General features: G+C 39.6%; 1 protein-coding gene across 4 annotated transcripts; it reads right to left on the bottom strand.

Annotated features, from left to right (window-relative positions):
- Positions 1-1,339: 1,339 nt before the first annotated feature.
- Positions 1,340-15,324, bottom strand: LOC127425017 (cell division cycle-associated 7-like protein). 4 transcript variants are annotated; one of them, XM_051670599.1, is made up of 11 exons: positions 15,230-15,308; positions 13,641-13,727; positions 10,226-10,320; positions 9,911-10,030; positions 9,435-9,812; positions 8,631-8,693; positions 8,310-8,480; positions 2,409-2,552; positions 2,156-2,305; positions 1,936-2,072; positions 1,340-1,737 (listed from the first exon to the last, which is right to left on the bottom strand). In XM_051670599.1, exons 2-11 carry the CDS (start codon positions 13,714-13,716, stop codon positions 1,716-1,718), a joined length of 1,356 nt encoding a protein of 451 aa, XP_051526559.1. In that variant the 5' UTR covers positions 13,717-13,727; positions 15,230-15,308; the 3' UTR covers positions 1,340-1,715. The 4 variants fall into 4 exon arrangements, with proteins under 4 accessions (XP_051526559.1, XP_051526555.1, XP_051526556.1 ...); XM_051670595.1 differs by having other exon boundaries at positions 1,341-1,737; positions 10,244-10,320; positions 15,230-15,322; XM_051670596.1 differs by lacking the exon at positions 13,641-13,727 and having other exon boundaries at positions 1,341-1,737; positions 10,226-10,318; positions 15,230-15,324.
- Between the last annotated feature and the right edge of the window lie 6,022 nt (positions 15,325-21,346).

Genomic DNA, 21,346 nt, shown 5'->3' with positions numbered 1-21,346 from the left:
TATAAATGGAGATGATTTAGTACTGTGGGTACTCTCTCTAGAAGTGGCCGTCCAGTCAAGATGAGTCAAAGGGCACACCGCAGAATGCTCAATGAGATAAAAAAAAAGGACCATAGAGGAACAGCTAAAGACTTGAAGGAATCATTGGAACTGGTTAACATCTTCATGCTTGTTGTCCATGGCAGGACACCATGAAGGAAGCTGCTGCTTTCCTACAAAAACATTGCTGAGCACCTGAAGTTTGCCAAAGATCACCTTGACACTAACAACGTTACTGGGATAATGTTTTGTGGACTGATGAAACTAAGGTTGAATTGTTTGGGAAGAACATGCAGTACTATGTATGGCATAAAAAGGGCGCCGCATACCAACATGAAAACATCATCCCAACGTTGAAGTATGGTGGAGGGAGCATCATGATTTGGTGCTGCTTCAGGTGCTGGACCGCTTGCCATCACTGAGGGAAAAATTAATTCCCAAGTTTATGAAGATATCCTACAGGATAATATCAGGGTGACTGCGCACCAGCTGAAGCTCAGTAGAAGTTGTGTGATCCAGCGGGACAATGACCCTAAACATCAAAGTAAACCCACAACAGAACAGCTTCAAAAAAAGAAAATCCACCTTTTGGAGTGTCCCACTCTAAACGAAAACTATGGTAATAAAAATTATAATTTTGTGGTTATTATGGTTTTACTATAGAAATACCATAAATTACCTAATGTTTTACTATAGTAATATTGTAGACGGTATTAACCATAGTTTTTGGCAGAAACCATGGTTTTACTATAGTAATTTTGTAGTAACTGTGACTGTTGTAGACTAACCATGTTTTGTTTATTTTCTGGCAGAAACCATTTACTATGGTTTGTCTGTGGTAGGCATGTAAATACAATGATATTTGTAGTAAAACCATAACCACAAAATTAAGATTTTTATTCCCATAGATTCCCTGTATTATCACTATGGTTGTACTACGAATATCACAGTTAAAATATGGTTCTTATAGTAAAACCGTGGTAAACTTATTGCGAGGGAATGCCTCCCTGTCCTCTAAGGGTCTCCATGGTAACTTGCTGCCTTTAAGTTTAAAGTAAAATCAACGTGGCTTTACTAGCCATTTCAACTCATCATTTAACATCTAGTCTTGCTTTGGATTGCCCTCTGTAAATTGATATAACGGTGCAATACTTGTTGTTCCAACTTCTTTCAGTTAAAAGAAGCCCTTACATTATTTCCATAAGCATTTTGGAAATGTAATTGGAAAGTTGGAGAGTTGTCACGATAACATTGACAGAAAGATCAGTTTACATAAAACATCAAATTTGATCTGATTTCCCATGACAAAGAAATCTGAAATAAAAGGACCTTTATTAAAACTCTAGTTTCCAAAACAACAGTTTACTGAGACAAAAACACAAACGGTGCAAATGAGAGAACAGTATGCGATCTTAATACAAACATCTTTTACCTGCTTTCATGGCATTTGTATGATCTGAAAAGATATCATTCATTTAATAAGTAAAAAACATCATTTTAAAAAAGTTAAAATCAGTATAAAATCGAGAAGTGTAAAAAACGACTGATTTGCATATCTGTGCCGAACACTGTTAAACTGTCGGTGCTGTCATGCTAAACTTTAAAAGAGTCGATAGTAAAACATCAGAAGTGGTGCAGTATCAATTCTGATCACAAGGAGGCCAGACGATCCACTTTTACTCAACGTTCTTCTGTAGACTGAAAACAAAAACATTGAGACATTAAAACTCAATAGGTACTCAATTATCAAAATGAGTGTCTGATACAAAAAGACTTGAAACACTATGGAATATTTCACTCAAAATTGAAACTTCTGTCATCATTTACTCTCTTTTGGTTTTGGAACGACATGAAGGTGAGTAAATGATGACAGGGAGAACTGAAGTGCTGTATTACCTCTCTAAATACTCCTTTACATTGTCGTGGCCGTAATATTTGGCTAATCTTGTGAGAGCGCCCGTAGCACAGCGTCCGTCACGCTTCCTGCACAGACTGCAGTTACAGACGCCTCGACAGATGGGGCATTCCCACGACTGCAAAACACAAACATCGTTATCAGCACAGTTCATGACAAACGCCACTAATTAAATGATTCAATTTAGATATTTGGACTCACAGGATCGAGAAGTGCCGTGCGGACATCTTCTCCGTAGCGGTTGCGCAAACAGGGGCCGCAGAACTGACCTTTGACCCCCTGGCAGTACAGGCCCCTGCATTCAGTCTTCGTGTCGAGGGTTTTTTGACGACACTGATGACAAGTGCTGCCCTGAGGGATATTAAAATAAAACATCAAAAAGCGTGCAAAGCAACGATGGAAAAAATACAATACGTCAAAATAAAGAAAATAATTCAGAATCTCTCCAATTTACATGGTCTTTATCAAGGATTTTATCTTTTGCACGATCTGCCACGTTCTCCAGTTCTTCTTCAGTAATGTCCTCGGGCATACGAATGGACTGACGAGAACGCCGTTTCCTCTGTATTGGTCTGACGTCTCTGAGACCCTCCTGGACCTAGAGTGATCGAAATCAAACGAATTAATAAATAATTATGAATAAAAAAAATCTAAGCGCAAAGAGCCTCGGCTCTTGGAGTTTTGGTACTTAGTAGGGCTGGGCAATATATTATATATATATATATATATATATATATATATATATATATATATATATATATATTACTTTTGTCTCTTCATGTAATCTCAAACTGACTCAATATTCAGTGGGGGTCTCTGTGGGGAACATGCCATCTGTTGCAGGGCTCCCTGTTCTTCTATTCTATTCGCAAAAGAAATGCATGGGAGTCTAAAATGTGTATTTCCTATTGACACACTAAACTGAAAATATAAATAACCATCTAAAAACAAATGCTTTTGTGAAGCATCTTATGTGCCTAAAACTTTTGCACAGTACTGTATATACACACACACACACACACACACACACACACACACACACAAACACAGTTGCAATCAAAATTATTCAACCCCCCTGACCAGCAGTACATTCTGGTGATGTGAATTAAAACACATCAACTAAAACCTCAGTAAACAGTCAAAGTAAGTTTTTAATACACATTTGAGTGATTGAGAACAAATTTGTTTACCCAAATTTTAAAATAAAAAAATAACTAATTCTCTCTGCAAATGTCATATCAAAAATATTCAACCCCCAAAGTTAATCATTTGTGGAGCATCCTTTACCCTTAATAACATCAAATAAATGTTTCAGGTAAGTGTTTTCAGGCTTCAGACACCTCACATTTCTCATGAGCAAAACCTTCCAGCTCATTGACATTCTTTGGTTTCTGTGCTGCCACTGCTTCCTTGAAATCCCAACAAAGGTTTGCAATGGGATTTTAATGATGGACTGAAAGGGCCATTTAAGGACATTCCACGACCCATCCCTGAACCAGATTTTGGACAACTTGGATGTATCCTTGGTGTTATTGTCTTGCTAGAAAGTCCAGTGATCACCGAGCTTCAAATTACACACTGAAGGCATCATATTTTTGCCAAAATGGCCCGATACCTGAAAGAATTCATGGTGTCAGTCACAGTCAGGATAGCCATTTCCTGCAGCTGCAACACCCCCCCATAACAGGACTGACCCACCTCCATGCTTGACTGTGGGGATGGTGTCATTCTTGTCATCACCTCGTCATCTTACTCCAGATGTACTGCTGACCCATGGGTGTAAAACTCATTTTCAGTTTAGTGTCATACGTCTATGAAACCTTCTTCCAGGACTCCACAGGTCTTTCCTAATTACTTCTTGAATATTCAAGTCAACATTTCCCTTGGTGAAGTTTTGCTTTCTTCCATACCCCAAGAAGGTTGCTGTTGTACCATATTTAAAAAATGTATGAATGGTGCTGCCAACTTTGTCTATTGGAAACTGAAGTGCCTTGGAAATGTACTTTTAGCCATGACCTTTCTTGTGTAATGAAATAATCTCCTCTATTAGCTTTTGTGACTGCTTAGTTTTAACTGCATTTTTTGCATAGAAATACATTTTTACTTACGACACTAAACTTAAATAAGTGCCATTGTAGACTGATGGCTTAATTTAGTTTTAAAACAATTACTTGCGTAGCCTTACATATTTAAGAAACAGCTACATGCAATAGGGGTTGAATAATTATGACATGGCTGTATTTTTAAAAAATCCTGCTTTTTAGAAATATTAGGTTATATATTCACACTATGACTTTGAATGGGTCACTCAACTGATATAGATGTAAAGTTTAAAAATTCTGGGTCATTGGGGGCCTGGGTAGCTCAGCGAGTAAATATGCTGGCTGCCACACCTGGAGTTGCAAGTTCGAATCCCAGGGCGTGCTGAGTGACTCCAGCCAGGTCTCCTAAGCAACCAATTGGCCCGGTTGCTAGGGAGGGTAGAGTCACATGGGGTAACCTCCTCGTGGTCACTATAATGTGCGATTCTCGCTCTCGGTGGGGTGCGTGGTGAGTTGTGCATGGATGCCATGGAAAATAGCGTGAAGCCTCCACATGCACTACGTCTCCATGGTAACACGCTCAACATGCCACGTGATAAGATGCGCGGATTGATGGTCTCAGACAAGGAAGCAACTGAGATTTGTCCTCCGCCACCCGAATTGAGGCGAGTCACTACGCCACCATGTGGACTTAGAGCGCATTGGGAGTTGGGCATGCCAATTTGGGGAGAAGGCAGTGACACCATTTTATTTTTAAATATGATTAATACTTGAAAAACTTTTGTCCACTAAATCAAAGTCATGTGGTGCAACCAACATGTAGGTAGAAATATTGTCATGTGACATAAATCATAAAACAGAGAAGACCTTTTTAGACACGCAAGAAATAATTTTTTTTAATGAAATGGCACATTATGTTCAGGTCATTTGGTGTAACCATGAGAAAGCTTCTTGATATTCTTGACTTAAATATTTTCCACCTTAAAACATGTGTTTGAAAACTTTTTTGAAATGTATGATTAGGTTGGGTACACTCATGTATTCAGTGTGCAAGGAAACTATTTTAATACCTTTTACTTGATACTGTGGTTTTTGTTAAATGCTGTAAATGTTTCTAAAAAATTTGTAAAAACACAAACTCAACGATTACAGTCTACGAATTGACGTGTTTTAAACTAGATATATATATATATTATTTTTTATTTATTATTTTGTTTCTAATTTTTATCACCTGGTACAACCTTATTTGTCAATGACCCATATATAAATATAAACTCAGCAAAAAAAGAAACATCCCTTTTTCAGGACACTGTATTTTAAATATCATTTTGTAAAAATCCAAATAACTTTAAACAATGTTTCCCATGCTTGTTCAATGAGCCATAAACAATTAATGAACATGCACCTGTGGAACGTTCGTTAAGACACTAACAGCTTACAGATGGTAGGCAATTAAGGTCACAGTTATAAAAACTTATGACAGTAAAGAGACCTTTCTACTGACTGTGAAAAACACCAAAAGAAAGATGCCCAGGGTCCCTGCTCATCTGCGTGAACGTGCCTTAGGCATGCTGCATGGAGGCATGAGGACTGCAGATGTGGCCAGGGCAATAAATTGCAATGTCCATACTGTGAGACACCTAAGACAGCGCTACAGGGAGACAGGAAGGACATCTGATCGTCCTCGCAGTGGCAGACCACGTGTAACAACACCTGCACAGGATCGGTACATCCGAATATCACACCTGCGGGACAGGTACAGGATGGCAACAACAACTGCCCAAGTTACACTAGGAACGCACAATCCCTCCATCAGTGCTCAGACTGTCTGCAATAGACTGAGAGAGGCTGGACTGAGGGCTTGTAGTCCTGTTGTAAGGCAGGTCCTTACCAGACATCACCGGCAACAACGTCACCTACGGGGACAAACCCACCTTCACTGGACCAGACAGGACTGGCAAAAAGTGCTTTTCACTGACAAGTCGTGGTTTTGTCTCATCAGGGGTGATGGTCGGACTCACGTTTATCGAAGGACTGAGCGTTACACCAAGGTCTGTACTCTGGAGCGGGATCGATTTGGAGGTGGAGGGTCCATCATGGTCTGGGTCAGTGTGTCACAGCATCATCGGACTGAGCTTGCCTGCAATGACAACAAGCTCAACGCTGTGTGTGCTACAGGGAAGACATCCTCCTCCCTCATGTGGTACCCTTCCTGCAGGCTCATCCTTACATGACCCTCCAGCATGACAATGCCACCAACCATACTGCTCGCTCTGTGTGTGATTTCCTGCAAGACAGGAATGCCAGTGTTCTGCTATGGCCAGCGAAGAGCCCGGATCTCAATCCCATTGAGCACATCTGGGACCTGTTGGATCGGAGGGTGAGGGCTAGGGCCATTCCCCCCAGAAATGTCCAGGAACTTGCAAGTGCCTTGGTGGAAGAGTGGGGTAACATCTCACAGTAAGAACTGGCAAATCTGGTGCAGTCCATGAGGAGGAGATGCACTGCAGTACTTAATGCAGCTGGTGGCCACACCAGATACTGACTGTTACTTTTGATCCAGCCATATATACAGTGCATCTGGAAAGTATTCACAGTGCTTCACTTTTTCCACATTTTGTTATGTTACAGCCTTATTCCAAAATGGATTAAATTCATTATTTTCCTCAAAATTCTACAAACAATACCCCATAATGATAACGTGAAAAATTTGAAATCTTTGCAAATGTATAAAAAAAAAAACACATGTACATAAGTATTCACAGCCTTTGCATGACACTCAAAATTGAGCTCAGGTGCATCCTGTTTCCACTGATCATCCTTGAGATGTTTCTACAACTTGATTGGAGTCCACCTGTGGTAAATTCAGTTGATTAGACATGATTTGGAAAGGCACACACCTGTCTATATAAGGTCCCACAGTTAACAGCGCATGTCAGAGCACAAACCAAGCCATGAAGTCCAAGGAATTGTCTGTAGACCTCCGAGACAGGATTGTATCGAGGCACAGATCTGGGGGAGGGTACAGAAAAATTTCTGCAGCATTGAAGGTCCCAATGAGCACAGTGGCCTCCATCATCCGTTAATGGAAGAAGTTTGGAACCACCAGGACTCTTCTTAGAGCTGGCCGCCCGGCCAAGCTGAGCGATCGGGGGAGAAGGGCCTTAGTCAGGGAGGTGACCAAGAACCCGATGGTCACTCTGACAGAGCTCCAGCGTTTCTCTGTGGAGAGAGGAGAACCTTCCAGAAGAACAACCATCTCTGCAGCACTCCACCAATCAGGCCTGAATAGTAGAGTGGCCAGACGGAAGCCACTCCTCAGTTAAAGGCACATGACAGCCTGCCTGGAGTTTGCCAAAAGGCACCTGAAGGACTCTCAGACCATGAGAAACAAAGATTGAACTCTTTGGCCTGAATGGCAAGCATCATGTCTGGAGGAAACCAAGCACCGCTCATCACCTGGCCAATACCATCCCTACAGTGAAGCATGGTGGTGGCAGCATCATGCTGTGGGGATGTTTTTCAGCGGCAGGAACTGGGAGACTAGTCAGGATCAAGGGAAAGATGAATGCAGCAATGTACAGAGACATCCTTGATGAAAACCTGCTCCAGAGCACTCTGGACCTCAGACTGGGGTGAAGGTTCATCTTCCAACAGGACAACGACCCTAAGCACACAGCCAAGATAACAAAGGAGTGGCTCCGGGACAACTCTGTGAATGTCCTTGAGTGGCCCAGCCAGAGCCCAGACTTGAACCCGATTGAACATCTCTGGAGAGATCTGAAAATGGCTGTGCACCGATGCTCCCCATCCAACCTAATGGAGCTTGAGAGGTCCTGCAAAGAAGAATGGGAGAAACTGCCCAAAAATAGGTGTGCCAAGCTTGTAGCATCATACTCAAAAAGACTTGAGGCTGTAATTTGTGCCAAAGGTGCTTCAACAAAGTATTGAGCAAAGGCTGTGAATACTTATGTACATGTGATTTTTCTTTTTAATAAATGTGCAAAGATTTCAAACAAACTTCTTTCACATTGTCATTATGGGGTATTGTTTGTAGAATTGAGGAAAATAATGAATTTAATCCATTTTGGAATAAGGCTGAAACATAACAAAATGTGGAAAAAGTGAAGCGCTGTGAATACTTTCCAGATGCACTGTGTGTGTGTGTGTGTGTGTGTGTGTGTGTGTATATATATATATATATATATATATATATCTCACCCTTTTAAGCCATTCCAGAACAAAAATATAATGAAAAACAACAAATATTTATAGATATTTTTTAGCTATATTGCGCGGTGTTTGTTTTTCACCTCCATCAAGCGCTGGATGTCGATTTTGTTGCTCTCTCTTTTTTGAGGGGCTGATTTCTCCTCCACTTCTAACCCGAAATGTTCTGGAGGTCTCGCCTTGCGGCTTGGGTTCCGTCTCTCATTTTGAACATCCGATAAACGACGTTTTGGAGCGGGCGGCTTCTTTTTCTTCTATTTAAGGCACACACACAAAAAACATATTGAAAAGCTCAATGAACACACAAGGAAGAATTTACAGGAATAGTTTTAAAGTTTTTGGTGTATTCTGTGTGTGATTTGAGCTCTATGAAATGTTTGGTGCAAGTGATTGGGGCTTCTTACTGTAGGTGTTGTTTTAGAAGGAAGTTCAGGTAAAGCACTCAAATCTGCAAATAGTTTTGCAAGCTGCAAAAATCACAAGATTTATAAAAGTTAATCAAAAGCTAAATTTGCATATTCCCAAGAATGAATTAAAACAATTCAATTTTATTTTATAAAGGAATATTCCGGGTTCAGTACAACTTAAGCTCAATCAACAGCATTTGTGGCGTAACGTTGATTACCACAAAAAAAAAAAAAAAAATGAATTCTGTCTCGTCCGTCCTTTTCTTAAAAAAAAATTAAAAAAGCAAAAATCGGTGTTACATTGAGGCACTTAAAATGGAAGTGAATGGGGCCAATTTTCGGAGAGTTTAAAGGCAGAAATGTGATGCTTATAATTTTATAAAAGCACTTACATTAATTCTTCTGTAAAAATATGATATACATCATTTGAGCCGTAAAGTTGTTTAAATCGTAATTTTTATGGGTTTATGGTGTTATGTTGCCATGGCAACAAAGTTGTAAAATTATAAATAACTTCACACAGATTTTATCACTTAAATCACGTTAACACGCACATTGTTTTTGTCTTGTGTCTATACTTTTGAAACAGTGAGTATTTTAATGTTAACGGATTGGCCCCATTGACTTCCATTGTTAGTGTCTCACTGTTACCCAGATTTTTGCTTTTTTAAAGAAAAGGAGGGACGGCTCGAAATTAATTTTTGTGGTTACCAACATAGTCACAAATGCTGTCGATTGAGCTTAACTTGTACTGAACCCGGAATATTCCATCAGAACAATAAAGTGTCTTAAAAAAAATACCATTGCTTTATTTTCTTCAATGTTTTTGGCTCTTTTGCTCAATATTTGCATTTCTTCATCTGTCAGTAGACTCTCAACATTGGTTCTAGTATCATTGGACTGGCTCTTAGTGCGTTTACTGTCACGTAAAACAAGCCCTTTTGTTTGTCCTGGCTCACACTTCCTGTTTCTCCCTGCAGACTTGCTGCTGATGGGCGGGGCTGTGGGCGTGGTCTCTTTGATGCCTTGTTTGGCCACTTTCCATTTAGGGGCGGGGCTTGTTTTGGTAGGAAACTTTAATGCGACACACAGGCCAGAACTGCGCTGCTTTTTTGACGCTGGCTCCTCACCGTCGGAATAAAATCCGATGTCGTCACGGTCTTCGTCAGACCCCGAAGTCTGCCAGCATGAGAAATAAAAGAGTTGAGAATATTAAATTGCATTTCATTATATTAGAGATGATATTGTTTTGGTTTTTTTTTTAGAATATGGATTACCACAGATTTGCTCCTTTCAGAGTCGTCCTCGGAGAAACCCTCAAATTCCCCCTCACTGTCCGTGTCCCTAAAGATTTGAGCCAACTCATCTGTGATGTCTCCGGACCTGAAGCAAAGACCCTGCGAGAGAGAGCGCAACACAACACATTATTATTCCTGGATTGTGCGAAAACCAACTAAATTATTGATAGCGCTGTTTCACTGCTACTGCATGAAGGAGACCTGCCAGGATTTTGTTTCGAGTCCAGTATAATTAGAACATTTCAAATAAAGTTTCAAAGTGATTTTGCACCGTAGGACAAGTTGATTTCTGACCGTGTGGATGATACTAACTGTTTTCCAGGATCCCTTGGGCTGGATACCGTCTCTGCTGTCCTCAAACAGATCTGTCATGACCAGCTGCTTTGCCTAAAAAATAATTAGTACTGATCATTTGTAATCTTATTAATATATTGTCATTCTAACTAGAGGTTGACCGATATATCGGTGCCGATAGTTGCATTTTGGACTATCGGTTATCTGCAAAAATAAATGCCGATAGTTGCCGATGTTTGTTTCTACAGAGTCTACAGTTCAGGCAACTTGGTTATACAGTATAACAGCGATCTTTAGAGGAGAAATAAAAACGATCACTGACTGACAATATTTATCCATATTTTTTTTTATCCTCACTTCAGTGCAAATTTGGTTATTTTGATTAGTTAATCAGTGTTCTAAATTAAAGCGAGGGCATGAAGAGAAAAAAATTGACTATTTGGAAACTTGCCCTGTCAGCACATACAGCGTGTCGACAACTTCATATCTTATGAATAAACTGTTTAAATATAAACACAGTATATATTTACAATGTCCTTAACCTGATGAATATATAGGCTATAAAAAGCTTAATTTGGTGAATAGTTAAATATAGAGTATTGTAACAGAGCCAAGTCTCCGTCGCTTCAAAATAAGAGTCCTGATTCAAGTGTATTTCGGGCTTGTTCGTAATGTTGCGTTATGCTCAAATCTAATTTTTTTTCTGGTTATTATTATTATTTTGGTTGCACAGTGCAGTGGATATAAAAAGTCCACACACTCCTGTTAAAACAGCAGATTTTTGTGATGTAAAAAATTAAACAAAGATAAATCATTTCAGACTTTTTGCACCTTTAATGTAAAAATTACAACCTTTGCAATGCCACTGAAAAGCAAAGTGACATTTCAGAGAAAAAAAAATAAATAAACTTAGAATAACTTAACTGCATAAGTGTGCACATCCCTGAACTAATACTCAGTCTGTTTGGATAAGAGTCTATTAGCTTGGCACATCTTGACTTGGGAATATTTTCCCACTCTTCTTTGCAAAAACGTTCCAGATCTGTCAAATTGCGAGGGCATCTCCTGTGTACGGCCCTCTTCAGGTCCCCCCACAGATTTTCTATAGGATTCAGGTCTGGGCTCTGGCTGGCCCATTCCAAAACATTCATCTTTTTTTGCTGAAGCCATTCTTTTGTTGATTTGGATGTGTGCTTTGAATCACTGTCATGCTGAAAGGTGAGAGATCTCTTCTTTTTTAGCTTTCTAGCAGACGCCAGAAGGTTCTGTGCCAAAACTGACTGGTACTTGGAGCTATATGCGATTCCCTCCACCTTCACTAAAGCCCCAGTTCCAGCTGAAGCAGCCCTAAAGCATGATGCTGCCACCACCACGCTTCACCGTGGGTATGGTGTTCTTTTGCTGATGTGCTGTGTTATTTTTGCACCAAACATACCTTTTACAGTTTTGGGCAAAAAGTTCAATCTTGGTCTCATCAGACCATAACACATTTTTCCACATGGTTTTGGGAGACTGGATCTACAGGTGCATCTCAATAAATTAGAATGTCGTGGAAAAGTTCATTTATTTCAGTAATTCAACTCAAATTGTGAAACTCGTGTATTAAATAAGTTCAATGCACACAGACTGAAGTAGTTTAAGTCTTTGGTTCTTTTAATTGTGATGATTTTGGCTCACATTTAACAAAAACCCACCAATTCACTATCTCAAAAAATTAGAATACATCATAAGACCAATAAAAAAAACATTTTTAGTGAATTGTTGGCCTTCTGGAAAGTATGTTCATTTACTGTATATGTACTCAATACTTGGTAGGGGCTCCTTTTGCTTTAATTACTGCCTCAATTCGGCGTGGCATGGAGGTGATCGGTTTGTGGCACTGCTGAGGTGGTATGGAAGCCCAGGTTTCTTTGACAGTGGCCTTCAGCTCATCTGCATTTTTTGGTCTCTTGTTTCTCATTTTCCTCTTGACAATACCCCATAGATTCTCTATGGGATTCAGGTCTGGTGAGTTTGCTGGCTAGTCAAGCACACCAACACCATGGTCATTTAACCAACTTTTGGTGCTTTTGGCAGTGTGGGCAGGTGCCAAATCCTGCTGGAAAATGAAATCAGCATCTTTAAAAAGCTGGTCAGCAGAAGGAAGCATGAAGTGCTCCAAAATTTCTTGGTAAAAGGGTGCAGTGACTTTGGTTTTCAAAAAACACAATGGACCAACACCAGCAGATGACATTGCACCCCAAATCATCACAGACTGTGGAAACTTAACACTGGACTTCAAGCAACTTGGGCTATGAGCTTCTCCACCCTTCCTCCAGACTCTAGGACCTTGGTTTCCAAATGAAATACAAAACTTGCTCTCATCTGAAAAGAGGACTTTGGACCACTGGGCAACAGTCCAGTTCTTCTTCTCCTTAGCCCAGATAAGACGCCTCTGACGTTGTCTGTGGTTCAGGAGTGGCTTAACAAGAGGAATACGACAACTGTAGCCAAATTCCTTGACATGCCCCAGCCTCAGTCCATTCCTTGTGAAGTTCACCCAAATTCTTGAATCGATTTTGCTTGACAATCATAAGGCTGTGGTTCTCTCGGTTGGTTGTGCATCTTTTTCTTCCACACTTTTTCCTTCCACTCAACTTTCTGTTTACATGCTTGGATACAGCACTCTGTAAACAGCCAGCTTCTTTGGCAATGAATGTTTGTGGCTTACCCTCCTTGTGAAGGGTGTCAATGATTGTCTTCTGGACAACTGTCAGATCAGCAGTCTTCCCCATGATTGTGTAGCCTAGTGAACCAAACTGAGAGACCATTCTGAAGGCTCAGGAAACCTTTGCAGGTGTTTTGAGTTGATTAGCTGATTGGCATGTCACCATATTCTAATTTTTTGAGATAGTGAATTGGTGGGTTTTTGTTAAATGTGAGCCAAAATCATCACAATTAAAAGAACCAAAGACTTAAACTACTTCAGTCTGTGTGCACTGAATTTATTTAATACACGAGTTTCACAATTTGAGTTGAATTACTGAAATAAATGAACTTTTCCACGACATTCTAATTTATTGAGATGCACCTGTAGGTTTTTGCCGGGCTTGGATGTTTTTTTTATCATCAGAAAAGGCTTGGTCTTGCCACCCTGCCCCATAGCCCAGACAGATGAAGAATACGGGAGATAGTTGTCACATGTAGGGAGCAACCAGTACTTGCCAGAAAGAGCTGCAGCTCCTTTAATGTTGCTGTAGGCCTCTTGACAGCCTCCCTGACCAGTTTTCTCTTTGTCTTCTCATCAATTTTGGAGGGACGTCCTGTTCTTGATAATGTCACTATTGTGCCATACTTTCTCCACTTGTTGATGACTGTCTTCTCTGTGTTTCATGGTATATCTAATGCCTTGGAATAAAATGTGTAGCCCTCATCTGAGCGATACCTTTCAACAATGAGATCCCGTCGATGCTTTGTAAGCTCTTTGTGGCCCATGGCTCTTGTAGTAGCATGCAGAAAAATCCTACAAGAACAGCTGAGATTTATTTGGAGTTAATCAGAGTCACTTCAGGTGAAGAGAGGTGTGTACTATTTCACATGAGCTTGATGACTGGTTGATTCTGAACACCAATTATAAAAGGGTGTGCACACTTATGCAGTGAAGTTATTCTAAGTTTTTTATTTATTTTCTCTTAAATGTGTCACTTTGGTTTTCAGTGGCATTGCATAGGTTGTAATTTTTACATTAAAGGTGCAAAAAGTCTGATATGATTTATCTTTGTTTCATTTTTTACATCACAAAAACCTGCTGTTTTAACAGGGGTGTGTAGACTTTTTATATCCACTGTAAACTGCAACGGGGATTTTATTCATTTTGGACTCTTGGTCATAGCCAGGAAAAGCCGAGAATGTAAAAAAAAAAAAAACGTTCTATAAATCAATTTTAAACGCTATCGGCCGATTAATCGGTTATCGGCCCTTTCACCACATTAGTTATCTGTATCGGCAAAATCCACTATTGGTCGACCTCTAATTCTAACTACTACTACTAATAGTATTTTTAATACTATTAACTTGGTACAAACACAAAAATATGCAAAACAGCTTTGACTAATTGAAAAGAAAGTAGCTTAAAGGAATTTTCTGGGTTCAATACAAGTTAAGCTCTATCGATAGCATTTGTGGCATAATGTTAATTACCAAAAAAAAAATAAAAAATTGACTCATCCCCCGTTTTCTTTAAAAAATAAATAAAGCAAAAATCTGTGTTCCAGTGAGACACTTACAATGGATGTCAATGGGGCCAATCAGTGAACATTACAATACTCAGTTTCAAAAGTATAGACACAAAACTTAAACAATATGCATGTAAACAAGATTTTAGTGTGATAAAATCACTTAATAACCTTTTTATGTGAAGTTAAATCCAATTTAACAATTTTGTTGCCATAAGGACGTAATGCTGTAAACCCTAAAATCCCAAAACAACCACAAAAACTGATTTTAACAACTTTACAGCTCAAATAATACACAAGTTTTAACAGAAGAATTAATGCAAGTGTTTTTATAAAATTATAAGCTTCAAATTTCTGACTTTAAACCCTCCAAAAATTGGCCCCATTGACTTCCATTGTAAGTGTCTCACTGTAACCTCGATTTTTGCTTTTTTTAAGAAAAGGAGGAACGAGTCAAAATTAATTTTTTTGGTAATTAACATTATGCCACAAATGCTGTCGATTGAGCTTAACTTGTACTGAACCCAAAATATTCCTTTAAGTTCATTTTAAGGAGTTATTTTGCCAACCATTTCATGCAGCTCAATAGATAAACAATACTTCAATGTAACAGTTTATAATGCATTTGCTGAAGATCGGGCTTTATGTGTCTCATTAAATATGCATTTATTCAAAGTTTTAAAACGTTCTGCATGCGGTTACTCAACTCTCGTTCAAAACTATCATTGTTGTTTGTCATTAAGATTTTAAGTATCCTTGTAAACTGAAAAACGCTCATTCTCGCTCTTACCTCCATGGAAGTTTTGCGGGTTTCGATCATTTATAAGAAAATAATATTTTTCAGTGTTTGTGTGTATGTGTGTGTGTGTTTAAAAGTCCTCAATGAATGAATGGTATAAAAAAAACAACACGAGTGGACCGAATCATGTGACAGTACGTAGGGGTGACTGGGTGTTGAGTCCAACAATGAAGATTTCACGAGTTCGGATTGGATTGCTTTTTATTGAGGACTTGCACCTTAGATAAACTAGTAATACAAGTATTCAAGTAATGGACAATATAAGAAAAAAAACAATCTTGACGTGAATTTGAAAGTTGGTTTCACCGCACCCCCACTCTGTGCTCTGAATGGAACAGTCCAGAATGCGTCGCCCTGCAGTTTCGCGGGAAATGTGGCACGTGCACGCCCATCACTCACGCGCGCAGTGCGTATACTACAAAAAATTCTGTTTGAGTAGATAGCTAGGTTTTAAGGTTCATGCCCAAAATTGCTTTCCAGATTTCCAGCTCAATAGGTGCCTACCCAAACGTCATGTCTTAATAGGCAGCTCACCAAGTTATGATGCCCCAAAAGTAGACAGCTTACTAGATTTTTGAGACATATATGTACATGAATGCTGTCAATGTAAAGAGTTCACTAAGTGCCTTCTAGATAGGTATCTCACTGTGTGCCTATTGCTGCTGATACCCAAAAATTCTAAGTAGACAGCTCACGAGGCTTTGAGGTTCATGCCCGAAATTGCTTTCTAGGAAGACAATACGTTAGGTGCCTATGATGCCCTAAAAATGCTGTCTAGGTAGCCCTGGTAGCACACATACATCACCTAGACGTCTATTCGATGTGTGTGTTTACATCTGAAAGAAGTATTTTTAACGTTGTTTGCTCATTTGCAACACGTCTATGTCAATAAGTACACTATATTGCCAAAAGTATTCGCTCACCCATCCAAATAATTGAATGCAGGTGTTCCAATCACTTTCATGGCCACAGGTGTATAAAATGAAGCACCTAGGCATGCAGACTGCTTCTACAAACATTTGTGAAAGAATGGGCCGCTCTCAGGAGCTCAGTGAATTCCAGCGTGGTACTGTGATAGGATGCCACCTGAGCAACAAGTCCAGTCGTGAAATTTCCTCGCTACTAAATATTCCACAGTCAGCTGTCACTGGTATTACAACAAAGTGGAAGCGATTGGGAATGACAGCAACTCAGCCACGAAGTGGTAGGCCACGTAAAATGACAGAGCGGGGTCAGCGGATGCTGAGGCGCATAGTGCGCAGAGGTCGCCAACTTTCTGCAGAGTCAATCGCTACAGACCTCCAAAGTTCATGTGGCCTTCAGATTAGCTCAAGAACAGTGCGTAGAGAGCTTCATGGAATGGGATTCCATGGCCGAGCAGCTGCATCCAAGCCATACATCACCAAGTGCAATGCAAAGCGTCGGATGCAATGGTGTAAAGCACGCCGCCACTGGACTCTAGAGCAGTGGAGACGCGTTCTCTGGAGTGACGAATCACGCTTCTCCATCTGGCAATCTGATGGACGAGTCTGGGTTTGGCGGTTGCCAGGAGAACGGTACTTGTCTGACTGCATTGTGCCAACTGTGAAGTTTGGTGGAGGGGGGATTATGGTGTGGGGTTGTTTTTCAGGAGCTGGGCTTGGCCCCTTAGTTCCAGTGAAAGGAACTCTGAATGCTTCAGCATACCAAGAGATTTTGGACAATTCCATGCTCCCAACTTTGTGGGAACAGTTTGGGGATGGCCCCTCCCTGTTCCAACATGACTGCGCACCAGTGCACAAATCAAGGTCCATAAAGACATGGATGAGCGAGTTTGGTGTGGAAGAACTTGACTGGCCTGCACAGAGTCCTGACCTCAACCCGATAGAGCACCTTTGGGATGAATTAGAGCGAAGACTGCGAGCCAGGCCTTCTCGTCAAACATCAGTGTCTGACCTCACAAATGCGCTTCCGGAAGAATGGTCAAAAATTCCCATAAACACTCTCCTAAACCTTGTGGAAAGCCTTCCCAAAAGAGTTGAAGCTGTTATAGCTGCAAAGGGTGGGCCGACGTCATATTAAACCCTATGGATTAAGAATGTGATGTCACTTAAGTTCATATGCGTCTAAAGGCAGATGAGCGAATACTTTTGGCAATATAGTGTATGTCTCGGATGTCAATTAGACATTCAGCAGGGGGGCCTGGGTAGCTCAGCGAGTATTGACGCTGACTACCACACCTGGAGTCGCGAGTTCGAATCCAGGGCATGCTGAGTGACTCCAGCCAGGTCTCCTAAGCAACCAAATTGGCTCAGTTGCTAGGGAGGGTAGAGTCACATGGGGTAACCTCCTCATGGTCATGATTAGTGGTTCTCACTCTCAATGGGGCACGTGGATGGCAGAGAGTAGCATGAGCCTGCACATACTGTGAGTCTCCGCAGTGTCATGCACAACAAGTCACGTGATAAGATGCACAGATTGACAGTCTCAGAAGCGGAGGCAACTGAGACTTGTCCTCCACCACCCAGATTGAGGTGAGTAACCACGCCACCATGAGGACCTACTTAGTAGTGAGAACTGGGCATTCCAAATTGGGAGAAAAGGGGATAAAAAAATAAAAAAATAAAAATTAAGGCATTCAATAGATGTCTTTGAGACGTTTATGATTAAGAATATTTGTAAATCTGATATTTTTAAGATGTTTAGCAGATGTTAATAAGATTATGATGCTTTCCAGATGAAAAGATTGAAAACAGACATCTCGGAGATGTATGTGTGCTTTTTGGGAGGTAACTTGTTAGATTATGATGTTCAAAAATATCTGATAAATACCAGAAAAACGAGTTTGATATACTGCAGTCAGGGCCGTAGCTAGTGGGATGAAAGGTGGTAATGATTCAAGGGGCCCAAAGGTCCAGGGGGCCCCACAACAAACTCTAAATTATATATTTTAATAGGAAAGGGGCCCAGAGCAAGATACAGTCAGGGGATCCAGATTACCATGCTACGACCCTGACTACAGTAGTATATATTGCAATATAATACATTAAAGTGTATTATTTGTAGGCCTTTGTATAGTCACTTATATCATGCATAACGGTATAATAGAAGCATGTTTCTCTTGTGAATGAATTAAATGATTAATGAAGTCATTGGAAGGTAAAATCGATCAAATCTAAGCAGCCCATCAGATGTAAAGTTGTGTATTGTGTTATTTGACATGTGATTTCTTGGATTGGATGAGCATCTCTTCACCCACAAATAATGGCTGTCTCATTCTTGTGCTTCTTTGTTCATTTTATCTGCTCAATTAGTACCTAGTGGAGTGCTTTTTCTCATTTGTCAGCACAAACACCTGCATCCGGGACATCCCCCATCAATACTTCTTTATTCCGCAAACCTTCACTTATGCGCTCAGCAAAGGGCCGCGCTGATGACAGCGAAATGATACGGTACAGGCGCAATCTGCGTGGGAAATCACAGGGTGTGTGGGCCATCCGTGCAGCGCGCCAGTTTCACAGCAGATAGCGGCTGTTTGTGAGCAGTACATAAAGAAGGCAAATTACAAACAGCTGGTTAAGCTTTGTTTAGCTCGCTTTCTTTTGTGTTTTCAAGCACTTGGCACTCAAAGTCAAGAAACCAGTGGCTGTGTCTGCCTACTTAACATTTGTGGGCATTGTAGTAGGCACCTTTTGAGCTCCCTACTTGGTATTTTGGGACTCATTGCCACCTACTGAGCTGTATACCTAGACAGCAGTTTGGGCATGTTCATCGATATCTAGTGAACAATTTGAACAGATCTATACATCAGTGAGCTGCCTACCTAGACTGCATTTACAGGCATTATAACCTAATGATCTAAGTTGCTCACAATGTCAGTCTAGCGCCTTGCACGGCAGCTCTGCCGTCATTGATGCGTGAGTGTGTGCGTGAATGGGCGAATGAGTCACAGTGTAAAGCGCTTTGGAACCGCTAAGGTTAAAAAAGCGCTATATAACTACAGACCATTTACCATTTACCACATTTTAGACATCATATCGGGACATCATAGAATCCTAATGAGCTGTCTATATAGCAAAGACTGTATGCTGGATATCATAGGCACCTTAATTTGCCTACCTAAACAACATTTTGGGTATCCTTGCATAGCGAGCTGCCTACCTAGACAGCATTGTGGGCATCGTAGGCACCTAGTGAGCAGCCAACCTTGTCAGCATTTTAAGGCATGTGTCTCAATCCTAGTGAGCTGCCTACCTAGAAAGCATATTTGGGTGTGACAGACACCTAATGTGTTGTCTATTTACTGTAGCAAGTATTTTGGGCACCATAGGCACCTAACTGATTTGCCTGTCTAGACAACATTTTGGATATCCTTGCTTACTGAGCTCCCTACCTAGACAGCATTGTGGGGGCCTACTGAGCTGCTTAATATCTAGTGATAGTAAAGCATTTTTTGGGCATCTTTGGCAGCTAGCAAGAAGACCCTGCTACCCAGCAGTGTCAGGTGTAATAACTGGATTACAAAGTAATCTGTTACTGTAATCTAATTACTTTTAGGCACAAAAGTAGTGTAATGCATTACATTTTAAATTATTTTTATCAGATTACAGTTACTGACTTTCAATGAAAGTAACTACTTTTAAGTACATTACTTGGGTTACAAATATTTCTAAAAAAATATTATTTTTGTTGTCATTTATTATTCATATGTTCATATGTACATCTGTTTGCATTTCTGTGACAACTGAAGGGTGTGCGACAATGAACAAGGAGAAAATAGACATTATTTAGTGTTAGTAAAGAAATTAATAAAGTCACTACTTTTTCAAAGAAGTAATCAGTAAAGTAATCTGATTATAATTTTAGAGAAGTAGTTAGTAATTTGTTGTGGATTACTTTTTTGTAATTTACCCAACACGGCTACCCTGAGCATCATAGGCAACTAAGCTGCCTACACAGACATCAGTCTACTCAGCCTGAAATCTGAGCTTTGCTTCAAGCCCCAGAAATGATAATACCGCAAAAGCACATAGTCAGCTGCTTACCTAGACAGCATTTTTGGACATGTGTCTTTATAGTGTAGCAATGTTCTGCTGTGATATCTGTGTAGATGTTACCTGTGAGCCCTGAAACCATCACTGCATGTAATCTTGATTGTTCACTGATATTATTTAATTCTACACAGTTTGATAGAATGACTTGATTTTTCATTTATTATAACTATCATCATAGATTCAAGATTGTGTAATATGTATCAGGTGTACACCTTGAAAGAATTCTCGTTCAGTGCAGAATAAACTAAGACAATAAACATCAAATTTGGCAAAATACCTAAATTAAGGTAGAAAAATACAACAACTAAACAAAAACTACAGTTGAAGTCAGAAGTTTACATACACTACCGGTCAAAAGTTTTAAAACACTTACTCATTCTTTATTATATATATATATATATATATATATATATATATATATATATATATATATATATATATATATATATATATTTTTTTTCTTCACATTTTAGAATAATAGTAAAGTCATTAAAACTTATGTTGTGACTAAACAAAATCCAAAATAAATCAAAACTGTGTTATATTTTATCATCTTCAAAGTAGTCACCCTTTGCCTAGAATTTGCAGACATGTACTCTTGACATTTTCTCAACCAACTTCTTGAGGTATCACCCTGGGATGCTTTTTAAACAGTATTGAAGGAGTTCCCATCTATGTTGGGCACTTAGTGGCTGCTTTTCTTTATTATTTGGTCCAAGTCATCAATTAAAAAAATTATTATTATTTTTTTAATTAAATTTTAATTTTATAATGAAATAAATTAATATGGTGGCACAATTATATTTTTGTCAACAATACTAATTTCAAACATTTAAGCATACGCCTTCAGATCAAAAGATTTTTAAGATCATGAGAAACATTTCGGTCAAGTGTTTCAAAACTTTAGACTGGTAGTGTACACTTAGGTTGAAATAATTAAAAATCATTTTTTAACCACTCCACAGATTTAATATTAGAAAACTATAGTTTTGGCAAGTCGTTTAGGACATCTACTTTGTGCACGACATGAGTAATTTTTCCAACAATTGTTTACAGACAGATTGTTTCACTTTTA

Source organism: Myxocyprinus asiaticus, chromosome 34 (genome assembly GCF_019703515.2).
Source record: "Myxocyprinus asiaticus isolate MX2 ecotype Aquarium Trade chromosome 34, UBuf_Myxa_2, whole genome shotgun sequence".
Classification (NCBI taxonomy): domain Eukaryota; kingdom Metazoa; phylum Chordata; class Actinopteri; order Cypriniformes; family Catostomidae; genus Myxocyprinus; species Myxocyprinus asiaticus.
Note: the sequence above shows the minus strand (reverse complement) of the source record. Positions and strands in the feature narration are given on the sequence as shown.

What these genes read in the sequence shown, in the direction of transcription:
- LOC127425017 (XM_051670599.1), bottom strand. Translation starts at nt 13,716, where the DNA reads ATGCTACTACAAGAGCCATGGGCCACAAAGAGCTTACAAAGCATCGAC. An exon ending in ATTGTTGAAAGGTATCGCTC is followed by an intron (nt 10,321 to 13,640) that starts AGATGAGGGCTA and finishes TAATTATTTTTT; the next exon opens with AGGCAAAGCAGCTGGTCATG. An exon ending in CTGAAAGGAGCAAATCTGTG is followed by an intron (nt 9,813 to 9,910) that starts GTAATCCATATT and finishes TCATGCTGGCAG; the next exon opens with ACTTCGGGGTCTGACGAAGA.